Below are 19,384 nucleotides of genomic sequence, written 5' to 3'. Positions count from 1 at the left end.
CTCTTGTTATCAGGTAGCCTTGAGGACAAACTAAATAAAACGGAGAACAGAACAAGGGGAAAACAGGGCAAAGAAAAAGAAAATGGAGTCTGAACTGGCCAATCCTAGGCACTGCCCACCATTGCATTGCGATCATATTTTACCGTATATTTAAGGGTTTATTTTAGGGCATATTTTTGGGGTTTTCTTTAGGGTTTATTGAATGGTCGTTCTTTTGCTGAAGGTGAGCAGATGTCTTCACCTGATAATGTGATTCGTTACTTCAAAGGAGCAATCAAGGCTTGGAGATCTGCTTTTAAACTGAGAGAATGAAGAGATCATTTTGATAATGAGACTTTATTTCCCTCTCCTCTACTCAGCTCATGGATTCTTGTTGGGTTATGTTACAAGCAGGCGCAATGGGGGAATTTGGCTCCCTATCAAAAATTGAAAATGGTGGAAAAACACAGCAGTTCTGGCAAAATCTGTGGAGAGAAACTAGAGTTAACATTGAATTGAGTTCTGAGGAAGGATCACTTGACCTGAAGCATTAACTTTCATGTCTCTTCACAGGTGTTGCCAGACCTGCTGAGTTTTTGCAGCATTTTCGATTTTTATTTCTGATTTACAACATCCACAGTTCTTTCAGTTTTAATTTGTCTCCCTACCTTTTTCAATTCCCTCTTGTCGGTTGCAAAAAATATTTTAAACTCTTTTTAGCACATAGCTATCATGCTTCAATTAAAATGTATTTAACAAAAGAAAATTGAAAGAGACAAATGTCAGGTTTTCTTGAGTGAGCTGTAAAATGGATTTTATAACCTGCTAACCCCAAAGATAAATAATAAGATGAGACATCAAACACAAACATTTACAAACAAAGGTGATAAGTTTTTACAAGAGAATGTGTCTGGCACAGACAGGAAGAATGAAGGTTTATGTAGTCCTTAGAACATAGAACATTACAGCGCAGTACAGGCCCTTCAGCCCTCGATGTTGCGCCCACCTATGGAACCAATCTGAAGCCCATCTATCCTACACTATTCCAATGTCATCCATATATTTATCCAATGACCATTTAAATGCCCTTAAAGTTGGCAAGGCAGTGCATTCCACGCCCCTTCTATTCCCTGAGTAAAGAAACTACCTCTGAATTCTGTCTGATATCTATCACCCCTCAATTCAAAGCTATGTCCCCTCATGCTAGCCATCACCATCTGAGGAAAAATACTCTTACTGTTCACCCTAACCCTATGATTATCTTATATGTCTCAATTAAGTTACCTCTCAACCTTCTTAGAGTCCTTGAGGTGTTGGGTTTTTTTTAACATGGGTGCTTAATTATTGACTGGTTTCATCAGCAGTGACAATGTTTGTAGATATTGAGTTCTTGGTGAGTGGCTGATTGCCCTATTTGCTTTTTTGCTAGTTACTGTCTGCTAAGATGATGAAAGAAACAGCAGGGAGAAAGAGTATTTTAGTCTTTACTATTGCAAACCCCTTTCTTTCTGGCTTCTCTGTTATTGAAAAATGACCCAGTTGTTGAAATATAGTTCACTGTATCTTTCCAAGCTGGCTAAGTGGTAGGCTTTCATCACACAATATGTCAATTTATCCTCTAACTCTGACTTAAAGCAGATGTGGTGATGCTGTAACTTTAAGTGCTTATTTCATCCTGGATTCTTTTACAAGAGAGATTGAACAAGAGGTGACAAGTTAAGAATACTTGTGTAAATAGTGTAGGATATGTTGTGTTTTTTTAATAAAAAAGCAGCCTGAATGGGCATGTCCAGCTTTCACAGATCTAGATTTCCGGGTTTTGGTTTCTCAGTAGCATCAGAAGCTATTGGGGTCTCAACAGAGTTGGAAGCTAAAGGGCTTGTGTCCTGGCTGTTACTCTCTCTGAAATTTCTCTTAATGTTTCTTCCTCCTGGATGGGACAACTGCATGTGAGAATCTGTGTCTGGATTTGTCTTCTTTGCCAAGATATGTGTTTATGGGATATTACGGTATTGGTACAGTTAGTTAATAACAGTTACTGTATCTTTTATTATTCTGTTAAGTTTCCAATAGAGTTATCCTAATTTCCCCTTTCTTTGTTTGTATTTTAACTAGTGTTTAAATAAATTATGTTTTGCTTAACATTGATTACTTTGATGAGTTGTATTGCATCTGGTACACGGCACTTCACATTTGCCTTTAAAATAAGAAAACATTAGGGACTAGGCTATCTTCATAAGATAATTTTGAGGGGCTCTGGTCTGGTCCATAATATAGGAGATACATATCAAGTTCTTGATGACTGACTCAATTGTCTGATTTCAGTGTCTTTAAAATGATAATTTCTGTGCTGCATTTATTTCACCTTAATCTCTTAGCATGCCTCATTTCTTGTTCAGACAATCATAACAGCCTGTTCGGTCAGAAAATACTGACCTAACAGGCTCCTATTTTCTATGTTTCTGCCCTTAAGGTTATGATGGTGAGCTCTCTTCTGGAACCACTTCAGCCCATTCAGCATAGGTAAATCCACAGTGCTATTGGAGAACAAACTCTGGGATTTTGAACTCAGCAATCCTGAAGAAGTGGTGATAAATTTCCAAGTCTGGATGCTGAAGATCTTAAGGAGGACTTTGTAGGTTTCTGTGCTCCCATTTATCATGCCACTGCCCTTGTAATTGGCCGTGGTTCCAGGTTTGGAAGATGCAAAAGGGCCTTAGAGTATTTTTTTCATTGCATTTATCAATGGTAAACGCTGCTACTGTTGAATGGTGGTGGAGGGAGTGAACTTTGGGAAGGTGATGCCAATCAAGTGGGCAGCTTTGTACCAGGTGGTATCAAGCCTCTTAAGTACAGTTGGAGCTATACCATTCCAGACAAATGGGGAATATTTCATCACATTCCTGACTTGTGCTTTGTAGATAGTGGACAGGTTATGTGGACTCAGGAGGTGAATTACCTTAAATAGGATTCCTAGCCTTTGACCTGCTCTTGTGGCCATGTTTTTTCCATGATTAGTTTGGTTCAATGTTTGGTCAATGGTATACCCTAGAAGTTGATAGTGGGGAGATTCAGTGATGTTAATGCCATTGAATGAAGAAACAAAGATTAGATTCTCAAGAAATGCCTTAGCTGAGATTCACTATGTCAGGAGGAACCAGCTACAGAACTTCACTTTTTCTTGTCTGTAGCACCAGACAATGGAGCCCTGATTCACTGATGCATGGGAAAGACTTTAAGATATGACTTAGTGACAACTATGTAGAAGGAACTGCCTTGGAAAGAATTTAAAAACAAATTGAAAGTTTCTTTTTAAAATGTAAACTTTAATATGAGTCACTGTCGAGGCTGGCATTTGTTATATACCCAGAACGGTCTCCATGGTGATGGTAAGCTTCCTTCTGGAACTGCTGCAGTCCCACCATATTGCACGGTAACATTCCAACAAACTGGTTGCCTCTGAACTTGATGGTAGAGTTAAAAATATCAGGTGTGCTCAACAGCTTGCTGCATTGAATCCTGCAGGTAGTACAGGTGGCAGACAGTACGGATGGCAGACATTTCAGACATGTGTAGGGTTGGAGATTTGGGTGAGTGAAGTGGAACAGCTGTGAGTCACTTAGTCCAGAGTCTGTTTTTTACTCATTGTGACTACTTCCACTCTGTACCTCAGCTCCAGCCACCTGTCTTGTATCCTTTTGACCACTTTTACTGATTTTACAACACTGGCATCTCCAAATCATGACCAATTAAAGAGATTTTGCACTAACTAGTCTCTCACTTCATTTGAAAAGCTTGAAAACCTCAAACAAATCCAACCAAACTTGGAAATGCACAAGCAAGCAACAGATAAAACCAAACACAGATGTATGAAGCATTCACTTTGGTCATGATATGGGACCAGTAATCCAGAGGCTCAGGCTCATGATCTGTGGAGGCAGGTTCAAATCTCACCTGGGCAGCTGGTGAAATTTAAATTCAATTAAATTAACAAAATGAAATATAAACAGAGTCTCTGTAAGAGTCATCAGTTGATGTAAAAACCAGTCTGTTTCACTACTCTCATTTACAGAAGGAAATTTGCCATCTTCATCTGGTCTGGCTTATATGTGACTCCAGACATACCACAAAATGGTTGACACTCAAATACTGAAATGGCCTCGCAGGGGCAATTTAGGAGGGGCAACAAATGCTGGCCTTTTCGGTAACACCCTGATCATGAGAATATCAGGCAATATGATATAAAGGACACAATTCCAACTAGGACAATGGAACAAAAAGACATAGCAATATGGGAACACAAATCATTGAATGGACACTGAGTGGAGAGCAGTTAATAGAGGACATTAGATCCTGGTCTATATAAATGGGGCATAAAGATCAAAAGTAAAAATAGTTATGATAAACCTGTAGCAAACACTAGTTTTGTCTCAACTAGAGTATCAGATCCGGAACTGGACACTGTTAGAATCATAGAATAGAATGCCTAGAGTGCAAAAACAGGCCATTTAGCCCATTGAGTCCACACTGACCCTCTGAAGAGCATCCCACCCAGATCCCCCACCCTATCCTTGTAATCCTGCATTTCCCCATGGCTAATCCACTATTGGTAATTTAGCATGGCCAATTTATCTAACCAGTACATCTTTGCACTGTGGAAGGAAACCTGTGCAGTCATGGGGAGAATCTGCAAACTCCACACAGACAGTTGCTTGAAGGTGGAACTGAGCATCTCCTGATGTGAAGGCATCACAACGGGATCAGAAGTGATTAAGGAGAGCAGTTGCAAGGATAATGAACTTCAGCTATGTAAGGTAGATTGGAGAAGCTGGGACTGTTCTCCTTACAGAGAAGGTGGAGTGGAGATTGGATAGATATTCAGAATTGTGAGGAGACCAAGAAGAGCAGAGAAAAACAAATCTCAATGGTGGAGCCTGGAGAGCAGTAGTTAATTTAATTAGCAAAAAGAAGCAATAGCAAAATGAGGAAATCAAATGTTTTTGATGAAGGTGGATTCAACCTTGGCATTCAAAACACAATGGGATCGTCACCTGAAAATGAAAATCACTGGGTTATAAAGAAAGAGGCAGTTGAGTGACACAAGGTGAATTGCACTTAGTGAACTAGCGCAGACACAAAGGGTTGAATGGCATCCTCCTGTGCTTTACTTGTTCTATTACTCCATGATTACAGGGAATGCAAACCCTATTTTAAGCAGTCTTTCCTCATAAATGCCAACAAGTAGATGAGTCTGCTCTCTCAGGAGTGTACCTTTCTGTCGAAGGGCTTTGGGGATTATAATGGTGAACCATGTTCTACAGAACATCCAGATTTCTACACGCTTCAGTAGCAAGTGGTATTCAAATGCACTGTTCAGTTTCTATCCAATGGTGACCTCCCAGTCCCAGGCTGTCATTAATGTGGTTGCCAGCAGATGACAAGGATGATCATTTTGCAGGTTATTAAAAGTGTATCTGATCCCACTTCTGCAAAAGGTTTGCTGTCCTTCGTTTCAGGTGATGGGATGAGGGGAATGCCCTTTGAGGTCTGCTCAATGTCCTATAGTGATAAAGGGATCAGACTGAATGCTGCTTCCCAAACTGTTGCTGTAACATCTGTTCATTGTAAATATAAAAACTGCAATGAGGCAGCAATACTCATTTAAATCAACATGATTTGTCCAACACTTCACCCAGATGGAGCGTTCATGAAATGGTTGTGTGTTGCATTTCACTGTCCTTGGTGACCCAGAGAGAGATCACAAATTCAAATAAAATTATTAACCCACTTCTGTTCCTCAGCATTAATGTGGAGGTGCTGGTGTTGGACTGGGATGGACAAAGGCAGAAGTCACAGAACACTGAAATAATGATTTGGAGATGCCGGTGTTGGACTGGGGTGTACAAAGTTAAAAATCACACTCCAAAAGCTCGTGTGCTTCCAATTAAACCTGTTGGACTATAACCTGGTGTTGTGTGATTTTTAACTTTGAACACTGAAATAGTTATCGTCCAACAGGTTTATTTGCAACTACAAGCTTTTGTAGCTACCTGATGAAGGGGCAGCGCTCTGAAAGCTTGTACTTCCAAATAAGCCTGTTGGACTATAACTTCTGACTTTGTTCCTCAGCAGTCACATCTATGGCTGCACAAAGCAGAAAATGGACAGCAAAGGTTGTAAATCAACTGTGTATTTATTAATAGATCTAGAACAATTTTTCGTATAAAATATCCAACATGTTTTTGGTTGTGATAATCTGAAACCCATCGACTCTGCCTCAATCCCTGCAGCTCTCCAGTTTGAGCTTATTAACTGCTCCAGGAAAGGTATCTTATCAGAGACATGTCAAATGGTAAACAGCAAGTTTGACTATTAAAAAAAAATTATTATTTATTTACTGTTGAGGGGCACACGAAATGTTTTGTCTTGCACTCATCAGAACCATTTGCAAGAATACCAATTCAAATGGAAACCCAACAGTCACGAGGAGGGTGGTAAGTAAAGTTTGGTGGTTAACGATCAACCACTATTAATAGGTGCATTTGCCATGGCGACACATCTATCAGAGTCCACTGGTCACCACTTTATCATGTAGCAGAAAATGTTGCTTCCCCTTGAAATTGTATTCTTGTGAATTGTCCTGACAAGTACAAGACTAAAAGTTTTGACAAAATGTCTTTCAGCACCACAGGCTTTATATGACCAAACAATTTGTTTTATTCATAAAAGTTCAAACAAACAGTGCTGATTTACATTGACTATGCCACATAACGTTTGTTTATTTTGGAGGGCTGTTTTGTTTTTACGGGTAGTGGGATGGGAATGAGGCGAACAGAGTGCGATGAGCTTAGTGCAATCTCCCACTTTGTATTATTAGTTGGCTAGAGCTGAGCAAGAGAGGCTTATTGCTGCCACAGAATCAAACTCAAACCTGTTCAAGACTTCCTGAAGAAAATATTGCATTTAAAAATACCATTAACAATTTAAAAGGCTGCAGTAAAGAGGAACTTTGGGGGTGGGGAATGTTGACATACAAATATTTTAGCTGAAAAGGTGTTGCTGGAAAAGCACAGCAAGTCAGGCAGCATCCAAGGAGCAGGAGAATCGACGTTTCAGGCATAAGCCCTTCTTCAGGAAGAAGGGCTCATGCCCAAAACGTCGATTCTCCTGCTCCTTGGATGCTGCCTGACCTGCTGCGCTTTTCCAGCAACACATTTTCAGCTCTGATCTCCAGCATCTGCAATCCTCACTTTCTCCATACAAATATTTTAACATGGCAGGACCAGTTGAGAAGAAGATTATTATATAAAACACACAGAATTCAGGGCTATATCAACAGAACAGAATGCAAAAACAACATTATGGTAAAGCTGCAAAAATCACTAGTCAGGCCTTAGCCAAAGGATTGTGTTCCATTCTAGGTACCCACAGTTTAGGTAAAAGTGAGGACTACAGATGCTGGAGATCAGAATCTAGTTTAGAGTGGTGCTGGAAAAGCACAGCAGGTCAGGCAGTATCCGAAGAGCAGGAAAATCGACGTTTTGGGCAAAAGCCCTTCATCAGGGAGGTTCATTCCTGATGAAGGGCTTTTGCCCGAAATGTTGATTTTCCTGCTTCTCGGATGCTGCCTGACCTGCTGTGCTTTTCCAGCACCACTCTAAATGTAATCCCACTGTTTAGGAATGGTGTGCACTGTAATGGAGAGGGAAATTATCAGAATGGTCCCAGAAATGAAGAACTTCAGTTTCTGGAGACGTTAGAAAAAATGCAAAAGCTTTCTTTACAGCAGTGCAAGTTAAGAGACCATTCAAAAGTACTTGAAATTACAGAAGAGAGGGGAGAGAGAGAGAGAGAGAGAGAGAGGGCATGCGCACAGGAACAGAAAAAAAAGAGAGAGACAACGCAAGAAAAAGCAGCTTCCTTCAGTAGAAGAGGGTCAATAACCCAAGAGGGCATGATTAAAGGACAAAGTAGCAGATGAGCAGAATGAGCTGTTAAGAGAGTACTGCTTGAAAAAGTGGTGGACATACGAAGTTTCAAAACTAATTAATGCTGGAAGGGCAAGTGGGGCAGAATAGGGGGACACTTCTACATGAAAAAATGATCCCACTCTGCTACCTATGCTCAATGATGCTATTAATTAGTTGTACTGAAAGCTCAGGATTACATTTTGCTGCAAATTTTTTTTTTGAAAGGTTTGTGGGGTTGGGGAGCAGGAATGAGGCAAAGCAGAGAGAGTTCCATTAATCTTAGTGCAATCTCCTACTTTGTACAAACAGGTTGGCAAGAGCTGATCACAGAGTCAAACTCAAACCTGTTCATAACTTCATGAAGAAAATATTGCATTTAAAAATTCCGTGAACAATTTGAAAGACTGCAGGCTGTTTTATACTGGGCTAGTTCGGCATTGTCATCTGAATTGTCACGCCGATGAACAGGAACCCAGCTTTGAGGAACAGCAATCAGGAGCAGCTGAAAGTGACCACCTCTCAAGCCAGTTACAAAATAGCTGAGTAATTAACACATCTTCGCAAGTTTAATCAACGGGATAGTGGTCAAACCTTGAGAGAAACAAAGTGGAATTGTATCATGTGTTTACCAGAAGTCATAAACTGAAGTCTCAGTTGTTTCTTTCATCTAAAAATGACCAACTTGCTTCTTCCATTTTGGTCTTTCCCTCTACCAACATTGCTCCAACGACACATTGAAATTTGTCTCAGTTTAAAAGCACCATATTTTAAAACGTCGACTGTTAAGTACAGGTATCACCAGATAACTCCATCGCTGGAGAATAAATCAAAATAACTAGTACAGGACAGAATTATGCAAACGACCAGCTGAGGGGATTAGGGATTTACTGAAAAATAAATTTAGTCTGCGGATAGGTCATGCAACAGAAAGCAGAGAAACCGAGCTTTGTCAGAGTGACGTTGCTGTGTACTCAGTACATCAACTTGGGATCCTGTCTGGTGTAGATTCAAGAGCTTGAGGTGACCTTACAGAAGTTTGTAAAATCATGAGGGGAATTGATACAGTTGACGGTAGCTGTCTTGTCCCCAGGATGGGGGATTTCAGGATTAAGGGGCACGTTTTTAAAGGTGAGAAGAAATATATTTTTTAAAAAACCAAGGGGCAAATAGTTTTACACACACGGTAATTTGCCTGTGGAATGAACTTACTGAAGTAGTGGTGGATGTGGGCAGAAAAGATACACGGATAAGTTCGTGATTAGGAAAGACTTGGAGAGATATGGATCAGGAGCAGGCAGGTGGGACTAGTTTACTTTGGCATCACGCTCAGCATGGACTGGTTGGACCGAAGGGTCTGTTTCTGTGCTCATAGAGAAATGGTCTACAGTAGAGCACAATCTGAGAAACAGAGCATCGGCACATACTGAGTCAGCTGTTTCCCCCTGAGAACTTAGGGAAGGAAGGATGGATAATGGATAAATCACCTGCTTGCAAATGGGTATTCAGCTATAATGCTCACAGCTCCCCACCACACCACCCCCCAATTGTGAGGAAACGACAGCCTACATGAATTGTGGGAAGCCGATTCATGGACAGGGGTGCAGGATTTGGTGGGAGGTGGAGGCAGAGGGGATGGAATGCAGTTTAGTTCTCTACCCCAATAATGATTTCATTCTGCTCTGACACACACACACACACACACACACACACACACACACACACACACACACACACACACACACACAGTCTGTCGTTCAGATAAGATAGGGTGTATCCAGAACGGCCACACCGGCAGATACTCCACCATCTGCGAACTCTGTACTCTTTGTGCGAAGGAGGTGGCCAGCACTTTCATTCATGATCAGCTTCCGGCACTTCCTGCAGGGCAGAAACACACAGAGAGGGTCAACAAAGAGAAGCAAAGGCAAGGACTGCACACACTTACATAACACTCCATTGCACCCTACCTTCCTCATCATCACCCCAAATTTCCCCCCTTGCTCTCATGAAAATGTTGACTCTTTTCTGAGCCAGTATCAGGTGCATCTTTCCTTTGACACCTTGCCCTGACTGGGGATTCCTCATGTGGGAATATTGACGGAATTTTACCAGAATAACCAAAACAGCAGAAACCCTAGAGAAGTACAGAACGAGCAAGGGAATTTTCAAGGAAATCAGGAGAGCAAAAAGACAGTGTGAAAGAATAATAGCCGATCAAAAAGCAAAACAAAAACAGAAATTGTTGAGAAAACGCAGCAGGCCTTACAGCATCCGTGGAGAGAAGTCAGAGTTGATGTTTTGGATCCAGGAGTAAACAATAGGTGGAGATAGAGCCCAAAAGAGAGAAAAGAACAGTTGGACAGACCCCAAGGGGAGTGGATAATGATCAGGCTAGGAGGGTGAATAGTTGTTAATACAGACTATCAGTGGCTAACAAGGGGTTGTGTGTAATAGTAGACTATGCGGCGTGGTGTGTGGACAGTTGGGATAAGAACATGGGAGAAGGTGTCTTAAGCTCTAAAATTGTTGAATTCAGTATTGGGTTCACAAGGCTATAGAGTTCCCCAGTGGAAAATAAGGTGCTGTTCTTCCAGGTTGCACACCAACACACCACCTTGTTCCCTGGCTAACACCTGTCTTAGGCTTGCTGCAGTGCTCGGGTGAAGCTCAACACAGAAAAAAGTACATATTATTGCTATACGTTCTCACCCTGCTCTCTCGCTCTCCCTCAGGAAACACACAAGACATAAAAATTGGCCTTTGAAAACCTTTCAGAGGAAGCTGCATAGTCAGAGTAAGGGAGACTTGAGTGGAATGAAACAGATAGAGCCAGTAAGTAACTGGGAATATGGGTTAACATGGGAGTTTAACTGGTAAAGTTTAATAACAGTGTAAAAGTCAGATTAAGACTCAAACCAACTGCTTATAAGTAAAGCAAAGCATTCCTGTCAAACAGAAAGCTGCCTGATAGTGGTAGGCAGTTATCAAACACCCGAAATTCCTTGCCTAAATAAAAGGTTTTGATAGCACTAAGCCAAAAACAAGTGTCTCATGAGAGAGGCCATTCAAAACACATGGTCAGTGTAAGTTGGATGGTCAATGTGACGGAGACTTTGCTCAAATTTAACATGTGACCAGGTTCTATTTAGTCTTACACATTGGTCAATATGGTTCTCAGCTGAATTCCAAGAACTACCGGCATTGATCATTGTCTGCCACTAGATGGACACCAGGAGCATAATGTGAGTTCAGCGAGGAGAAGAACCCTGAGGTCAAAGGGCACAGGGTGGGAGAATGAGGCTGGAGGTGCAGTGTGGAGGGTGGGGGAGAAAGCACATTGGGCAAGATAAACCCAGGAGCACAAAAACGTCACTTGGCCCCTTGAGGCTGCTCCAACATTACTAAGAGCATGTCTGTTCACATGACTCCACGTAACCATCTAACACTGATTGCCTTTCACGCTCTTGCTCAAAAATCCACTTCAACGTCACAAATAACACTACATCCATCAGCCTTTGACAAAAAACAGAATGAAAGTAGTGGCACCTCTTTAATAATTACATTAAAGTATCAGGGGTGTCATGGTTATAATAAGGCCAGCCTGGTGGACCTCAGAATAAGAGTTCCCTGATTGGGGCTGTTAACCTAGTCCCAAAAGGGAGCCCTGGATGACAGACAAACAGGAGTGTCAGACATTTTGCTCTGTCTCAGAGCTGGGTCAGTGTAAATAAAGGGCAACTTGGTACTGGGATACCAGCCTTCGTGGAGTTATTTCAGGGGGATTTGCTTTATTTCACAGCGTATGACTCCACAAACCAAGCAATACGGGGGGGGGGCAAATGACCGGATAAATTTCCACCATGACACAGGGAGAACTTCCTGCTCATCTTTGTGTCCCTGACCCATTGGAACAGGGATAGCTGCTGCCTTCTGCCACCCAGCGCTGGGGCACTCCAGTCCCGGGGACAGGAAACGGCACACCCCATGGACTGGGGGGGGTGGGGGGGGACGTACGAGAAAGGTGATGCTATGATGAAGAGAACATAGCCTTTACTCACCTGATGTAGACCCCAAACACTCCCAGCTCAACCACGCAGTCTGAAAGTTTTGAAGGTGTTCCTGGATACAGCAGATAATTCTTCACAATCTGAGGCTTGATCCTATCCATCAGAATATAAGCGGATCTCTTTGGTCCGTCTTTAATGGTTCCAAGGAGCTGCCTGACCTCTTCCCCAAAAATGTTGTTTCCTAAAACGGAAACACAGACACTGAGGATCAAAAGATAATACTTCGGACAGGAGGGAAAAGCAGCAAACAAGATCTGTGAACCTAATGGACTGCATTCACCAACAAAAACTGACATAGCTGGGAAGACTGAGCAGGTCTGGCAGCATCTGTGGAGAGTAAAGCTGAGTTAATGTTTCAAATCCAGTGACCCTTCAGAACTGGATTAGAAATGTTTACTTTCTCTCTCCGCAGACGCTGCCAGACCTGCTCAGTCTGCCCAGCCATGTCAGTTTTTGTTTTTTATTGCCAGAATCCAGAGTGGTTTGTGTTTTTTTTTAAATATCGAGAGAAACAGAGACACAGAGAGGATGGATAGGTGAGAAATGAACATAGAAAAACTCCGCGGTAACTGAAAGCGTGAAAACACTGATGAAGGAAACAGTATACCCGAGCTTGTTGCTACATTCACCATCCTAACACAGTCACCATGCTCTGTATTCATGTTATAGTATGGTATTGAGCATGGTCCAAACTAAATAGGTTCTGGGCACCCTCCTAGCCCTGATCTTTGGAATACTAAGATTAAATTTCACTTCTCAAAATACTCCTCAAATACCACCATATTAAACGTTCTGCTCAGGCCAGAATAAAAAAAGTTTGGATTGACAAGAGTGTTTCGTCTAAACAACATTGTCAAGAATAAAACTACCCTTGTTAAATCACTGGTCAAAAAAGGCTCTGTAATAAACCTCCAACTCCAAGACAGCTTCGCCAGACCAATAATCCACAGCCTGAATGTAAACCCTGAGCCAAGCTTCAAATCGGAGCACTAATTCCCAATCCCTCAGTACATGTCAACCTTTAAGGGCTTCCTAATCCCCTCTGCATTGGTTTCCTTGTCTTTGCCCCTTGCCTTCTGGCTCTGCAACTTCCATCCTTCCTATGCCCATGGACACCCACTTTCTGCGTTCAATTTCTTCCATTAGGAAATGCCCAATTGGAATTAATCGTTAGACTATTTGACACCCAGGTAATGGTTTGGGGAATCTGGGTTCAAATCCCACACCACAGAAGTGGAATTTGAGTTCAATAACAATCTGGGGTTAAGATGTTAATGACCATGAAACCATTGTCAATTGTCAAAATGCCAATCTGTCCAATGTCCTTTAGCCCCTACCTAGTCTGGCCTACATGTGATACCATATCAAAAACAATATGGTTGACTCTCAAATGCCCTCTGGGTAACCGGGGATGAACAATAAGTGTTAGCCAAGGCAGCGGAGATTTTTTTAAAACTTCCACCATTTTCGAAACACCTTCTCTCTTCAACGCAAGCTCTTCGAAATGTTTCAGTCATCACTCCTGCTCGGCTATCATTTCCATTTCTGAGAAGGGTCTGGGGAACTCCCAGATCTCTGGCTGCTCCATCTCAACTCATCACCCACATCCCATTCTCACTCACTGACCTCCTGCTAATGCCTCCATTTAAAAATTCACACCCTGCCTTTCAATTCCAGCCATGGCTTTCCACTGTCCTGCCCCATTTCTGTAATCATCTCCAGCCCCACAACAAAAGTCTCTCTTCTCTTCCCATTCTGACCACATCCCTTTCCCCGATTTTCAATATTATACTGTTGGGTAGTGTTTTCAACAGCCTAGGCCAGGAACTCTGGAATTCCTTTCCCAATTATTTCCACCAGATCCACCCTAACAAGGCTTGTTGGCCTGGGGTCAACTTGAGAAGTTGATCAGAGGACTTCAGGAAAACAGGAACATTTATCGCGTACGGACGTATACAGAGAGGAAGCCTGTGACTGGGAAGAATAAAGCTCACTCTGGTGGGTTACAGAACTCCTTCAAATTTTAAACAGATCACAACACGACATCACAACTCCCACACTTCAATGTCCATGTGTCTCATGTTATCTTGGGTTTCCCCACAGCCATTGTATGATCTTTTATCTAAGATTCCAAACGCGACTTCCAACTATACTGGCTTCATTGACAGTCTGAATGTATCACTTGTTACTAATTTCTCAATACTGGTAGACAACCCTTTATCAGAATTCTGAAAAGGTCCATAAGTCCGAAGGTTTTTGAAAAGTTTTTCCTCTTTAACAAGGTTGTTTGGCTTGCAAACAGTTAACCCAAGTCGACACCCACTCGACGTGTGTCACTCAGATGCGACGTCGGGGGTGGGGGGGGGGGTGGAGTAGTGTGGCCCAGCACTGGTAGGCCTCAATTCTGTTTTAGGCCCGTTTTACTCAGTGAGTCTATTATTTGGAAAGATTTTTTAAAAATTTCACCAAACTGCCACTTATTCTGAAATTTGAAAAATTCTGAATTCTGAAAACAAGCTGGTCCCGAGCATTTCGGATAAAGGATTGTGTACTGGTACCAGCTTTGTTCTATTACTCACTATACGGCTAAAGACTTAACCTTTAACTAATGACTATTTCCCTCATCAAGTTTTCTTTTAGCTAATCACTACTTTGGGACATTTTGACCTTAAAAGATATGAACACATACAAGGTGGGCAGCACAGTGGCACAGTGGTTAGCACTGCTGCCTCACAGCACCAGAGACCCGGGTTCAATTCCCGCCTCAGGCGACTGACTGTGTGGAGTTTGCACATTCTCCCCGTGTCTGCGTGGGTTTCCTCCAGGTGCTCCGGTTTCCTCCCACAGTCCAAAGATGTGCAGGTCAGGTGAAATGGCCATGCTAAATTGCCCGTAGTGTCAGGTAAGGGGTAGATGTAGATGTAGATGTAGGGGTATGGGTGGGTTGCGCTTCGGCGGGGCGGTGTGGACTTGTTGGGCCGAAGGGCCTGTTTCCACAAAGTAATCTAATCTAATCTAAAAAAAAAGTTGGTTTAATAAAGCACTCACTGAGTGAGTGTTTGGAAGTGCACAGCAATATAAAGAAAGAAGGGGGTTTACAAGGTGGGAAAGTTTAGGGATAGTTGGAGACTTTAAAGCAAGGTGGGTGATGGTGACAGGGGTAGGGCAAACAGGCAGAGTGTCGACTGGCTTTGGTTTAATGTCTCAACAGAAAAGGTGACTTCTCAGTGCTGAAACAGTGTCGCTTTGGATTGTGTATTCCATTCACTGGAATGGGACTTGATCCCACAACCTCCTGACTCCTTCACTGAGCCACAGCTGACATCCGGAACTCCAATGAACTTCACAGGCAGTCCGGACCACGAGTGGAACTCCAGTCAGGTTCTCTTACACCTGGGTTCTTCCCTCACAGGTGAGCAGCACGCCCATTTACAAGAGCACAACTTGCTCCCGAATTTAAAATCGCCATCTTACCTCCTCCCTCCCGCTGTGGCTTCAGCACAAAACTTTCCGGATCTTCCAACGCTTTCGTTATTATTTCATCACCTTCAGGACCCTGTCACCATAGAGAAAGTCCCAGTTATACAGAATCTGAGCAGTAGGCCATTCAGCCCCTCAAGCCTGGTCTGTCATCCAACTCAGTCCCCGATCCCATTTCTCCCCAAACCCTTTGATCCCTCCAGCTCTAAAAACTGCATCTAACTTTTTCTTGAATACATTCAGTATTCCACAGGCTCACCACTCTCTGGGCGAAGACATTTCTCCTCATTTCTGTTAAATGTTCATCATCCGACGTACAACACTATCAGCTTTCAGGTAGCTAATGTTTCTGCCATTTGCTCTTGGGAATATCCCAGATTTAATCTTCACACTCACTGCATTCAGGTTACTATTAGAGTGGCACGGTGGCTCAGTGGTTAGCACTGCTGCCTCAGCGCCAGGGACCCAGGTTGGATTCCAGCCTCGGGTAACTGTGTGGAGTTTGCACATTCTCCCAGTGTCTGTGTGGGTTTCCTCCAGAACAGACAGTTACCCGAGGCTGGAATCGAACCTGGAACCCTGGTGCTGTGAGGCAGCAGTGGTACCCCACTGAGCCACCGTGCCACCCTAATAGTAACCAGAATGCAGGGAGTGTGAAGATTAAAACTGGTTTTCTCCGGGTGCTCCGGTTTCATCCCACAGTCCAAACATGTGCAGGTCAGGTGAATTGGCCATGCTAAATTGTCCATAGTGTTAGGTGCATCTTTCAGAGGGAAATGGGCCTGTGTGGGTTACTCTTCGGAAGGTCCGTGTGGGCTGGTTGGGCCTGAAGGGCCTGTTTCCACACTGTAGGGAATCTAATCTAACCTAAATTGTCCATAGTGTTCAAGGATGTATAGGTTAGGTCCATTAGTGAGGTGTAAAAATGTTGAAATAAGGTAGGGGAAATGGGTCAGGGGTGGGATATTCTTCGGAGGGGTGGTGTGGACTTGTTGGGCCAAATGATCCGTTTCCACACTGGATGGTAACCTACACCAAAAGCAGGTAGAAGGATTCTGGAACTGAGCTTTAGAAATGCCGTTTGAGGGCATGAGGGTCAACTGGAAATTTCAAGATGAAGGTGCATAGATGCTTGTTCAAGATGGTTTTGAGGGATACACTTGCAACAGAGTTAACATATAGATCATCCCTGCTCTAATTCAACAGATGAGGACTGACAGGCTGTAACAACTACTCTTTTGTATGGAACAGTTAGCAAATGCTTTAAGTAGCACTAAAAAAAATAACATTTTCTATTTCATATTAACATAGCTTCCCTTCCAATGCGCTCAAGGGATATTTATGTTTCTGTAAACCATTCACAAGATCAGGATCTCTCATTACATCAAATCAAGGGTTTCTACCATTACAATGTTGTCAGTACATTGTGGTCAAGTTTTATTTTCCCATGAGATTAACAGGAAATTCTCAGGGCCACAGTTGAAATAAAGTTCTTATCAAAAAGCAAACAGAGCTGCTGCACTGAATGAGTGTCATTAGTCCTGGTTTCAAATTGTGTTTGAACAGCAAACGTTCTACTTCAAAAAAACCAGCATTTGTTTACAGATATACAGACCAACAGCAGGTGGCAGCATTTACTGTTCATGTAACCATCACAGAGAGCTTCTTAACATCGCTGCTTAGGAGGAATCACTTGGCATTCATTTTGGGTTTACCTCATCGATGCTGTACAGGCCGACAAATGTTGCGCGGATCCGCTGAGCCGATTTCGGACACTCGGTTAAGTATTTCTCGACTACGCCACTGCGTGCTAACTCCTGCTGGACTTTCTTGGTTCCCACAAGGTGGGTGGCAATATCAGGACATTTAATTGCTTTGGAACGTTCAATCAATAACCGAGCTTGCCAGCACTGAAGCAAAACAAAAGGGAAGACGACGTTTCATTGGGTACAGTTATTGCCTTTCAACACAGCACGTTACCATTTATCCAATGTAAACCACGCACCAAACCGTTCACAAACTCCACTCCCGACTCCTCAACTTCTGTCAGCGCTCCTGAAACACAGGTGACACAGGGAAAGATATTCCAACATCCCCACTCCCCGCATAGCCCAGCTCTAGTTTGGGCACCGTACCTGTGTTGCACCAGAGGACGTACTCTTTGCAAATATGATGTGGATGAGCCAGTGTTGGACTGGGGTGGACAAAGTTAAAAATCACGCAACATCAGGTTATAGACCAACAGGTTTATTCAGAAATACAAGCTTTCGGAGCACTGCTCCCGCATCAGGTAGCTACTAAAAGTGTGTACTTCCAAATAAACCTGTTGGACTATAACCTGGTACCGTGTGAATTTTAACCTTTGCAAATAATTAGGTCAATATTTCCAACCATCAACTGAACTGATGCAGACCCTGGGCACTAGGTGGCACTGTGGACCATCTTTTCATCAGATCACTGGACCCGAAAATTTTAACTCTGCTTTCTCTCTCCGCAAATGCATCCAGACCTGCTGAGTTTCTCCAGCAATTTCTGTTTTTGCTTTAGATCTCCAGCATCTTTGTTTTATTTATTATGGTATTACCAGACCTGATGATTGTGGTAGAAGAATAAGGAAACTAAAGAAAGCCTTATCCTCTGATAAAGCCTCATCAGTGGACAGAATAGAATACCTACAGTGTGGAAACAGGACAACAAATCCACACTGACCTTCTGAAGAATACCCCACCCAGACCCATCCCTATAACCCTACATTTCCCAAGGATAATGCAACTAACCTACACATCCATGGATACTATAGGCAATTTTGCATGGCTAATCCACCTCAGTCCATCTTTGGACTGTGGGAGGCAACCAGAGGACACGGCAGAAACCCACGCAGACACAGGAAGAACTTATAAACTCCACACAGACACTCGCCCAAGACAGGATCTGAACCAGAGTTTCTGGCACTGAGGCAACAGTGCTAACCATTGAGCCATCACCTTTCCCCAACATTGTTGATGTAATACCTTTCATAACCTTAGAATATCTCTTTACATGCAGTAAAGTGTTTCTATCAGTGTTGTGCTGGAAATGCAGCAGCCAATATTCAAAACTGCACAAATAACCAATTTGGTTAGGAGCAGATTAATCTGTTGTGATAATGGCTGTTGGGAGCGGGGGGGGGGGGGGAAAATTGGGAATCATACTGGAGAAAACTTCCTTGCTCTTTTCTACATCCACCTGCGAAGGCAGATGTGGTTTAATTTCTCATCAAGGGCAGCTCCTCTGACAATCCAGCACTGCATGCGTGTGTCAGCCTAGGCGGTGTGTCCTCAAGTCTGCAGTCAGGACCCTGACCCCTCTGATTTTCTCACTCCGTACAGAGCCAGCTTGAAACATCCGTCAGACGGTGGCTCAGTGGTTAGCATTGCTGCTTCACAGCACCGGGGACCCAAGTTCGATTCCGGCCTCGGGCAACTGTCTGTGTGGAGTTTGCACGTTCTCCCAGTGTCTGCGTGGGTTTCCTCCCATAGTCCAAAGACGTGCAGGTCAGGTGAATTGGCCATGCTAAATTGCCCATAGTGTTAGGTGCATTGGTCAGAGGGAAATGGGTCTGAGTGGGATACTCTTTGGAGGGTCGATGTGGACTTGTTGGACCTGTTTCCACACTGTAGGGAAACAAATCAAAATGCACCCTCAGCCCAAGAGATAAAACAACTGCCGCAATACTTTTAACAAGTAATTATACAGAATTCACAGAGTTTGTCTGCCAAGATCAAATCCAAGGTAATTCCACGCGATTGTTTTAAGGCAGTGAAATAGCAAACAACACAGAAACGAAAGAACTGCAGATGCTGGAAATCGGAAACAAAAACAGCAATTGCTGGAAAATCTCAATAGGAG

At 42.9% G+C, this 19,384-nt stretch overlaps 1 protein-coding gene across 3 annotated transcripts in view; it reads right to left on the bottom strand.

Annotated features, from left to right (window-relative positions):
* Positions 1 to 7,567: 7,567 nt before the first annotated feature.
* The window catches only part of gss (glutathione synthetase), a 56,819-nt gene continuing 45,002 nt past the window's right edge, over positions 7,568 to 19,384 (bottom strand). For all 3 annotated transcript variants that reach the window (XM_072556269.1, XM_072556270.1, XM_072556271.1), the window contains 4 exons: positions 17,212 to 17,406; positions 15,491 to 15,572; positions 12,008 to 12,197; positions 7,568 to 9,827 (listed from right to left, as the gene is read on the bottom strand). In XM_072556269.1, coding sequence (XP_072412370.1) covers positions 9,704 to 9,827; positions 12,008 to 12,197; positions 15,491 to 15,572; positions 17,212 to 17,406 — 591 coding nt within the window. In that variant the 3' untranslated portion in view covers positions 7,568 to 9,703. The remainder of the gene's footprint in view (positions 9,828 to 12,007; positions 12,198 to 15,490; positions 15,573 to 17,211; positions 17,407 to 19,384) is intronic.

Source organism: Chiloscyllium punctatum, chromosome 37 (assembly GCF_047496795.1).
Source record: "Chiloscyllium punctatum isolate Juve2018m chromosome 37, sChiPun1.3, whole genome shotgun sequence".
NCBI classification, from domain to species: domain Eukaryota; kingdom Metazoa; phylum Chordata; class Chondrichthyes; order Orectolobiformes; family Hemiscylliidae; genus Chiloscyllium; species Chiloscyllium punctatum.
Note: the sequence above shows the minus strand (reverse complement) of the source record. Positions and strands in the feature narration are given on the sequence as shown.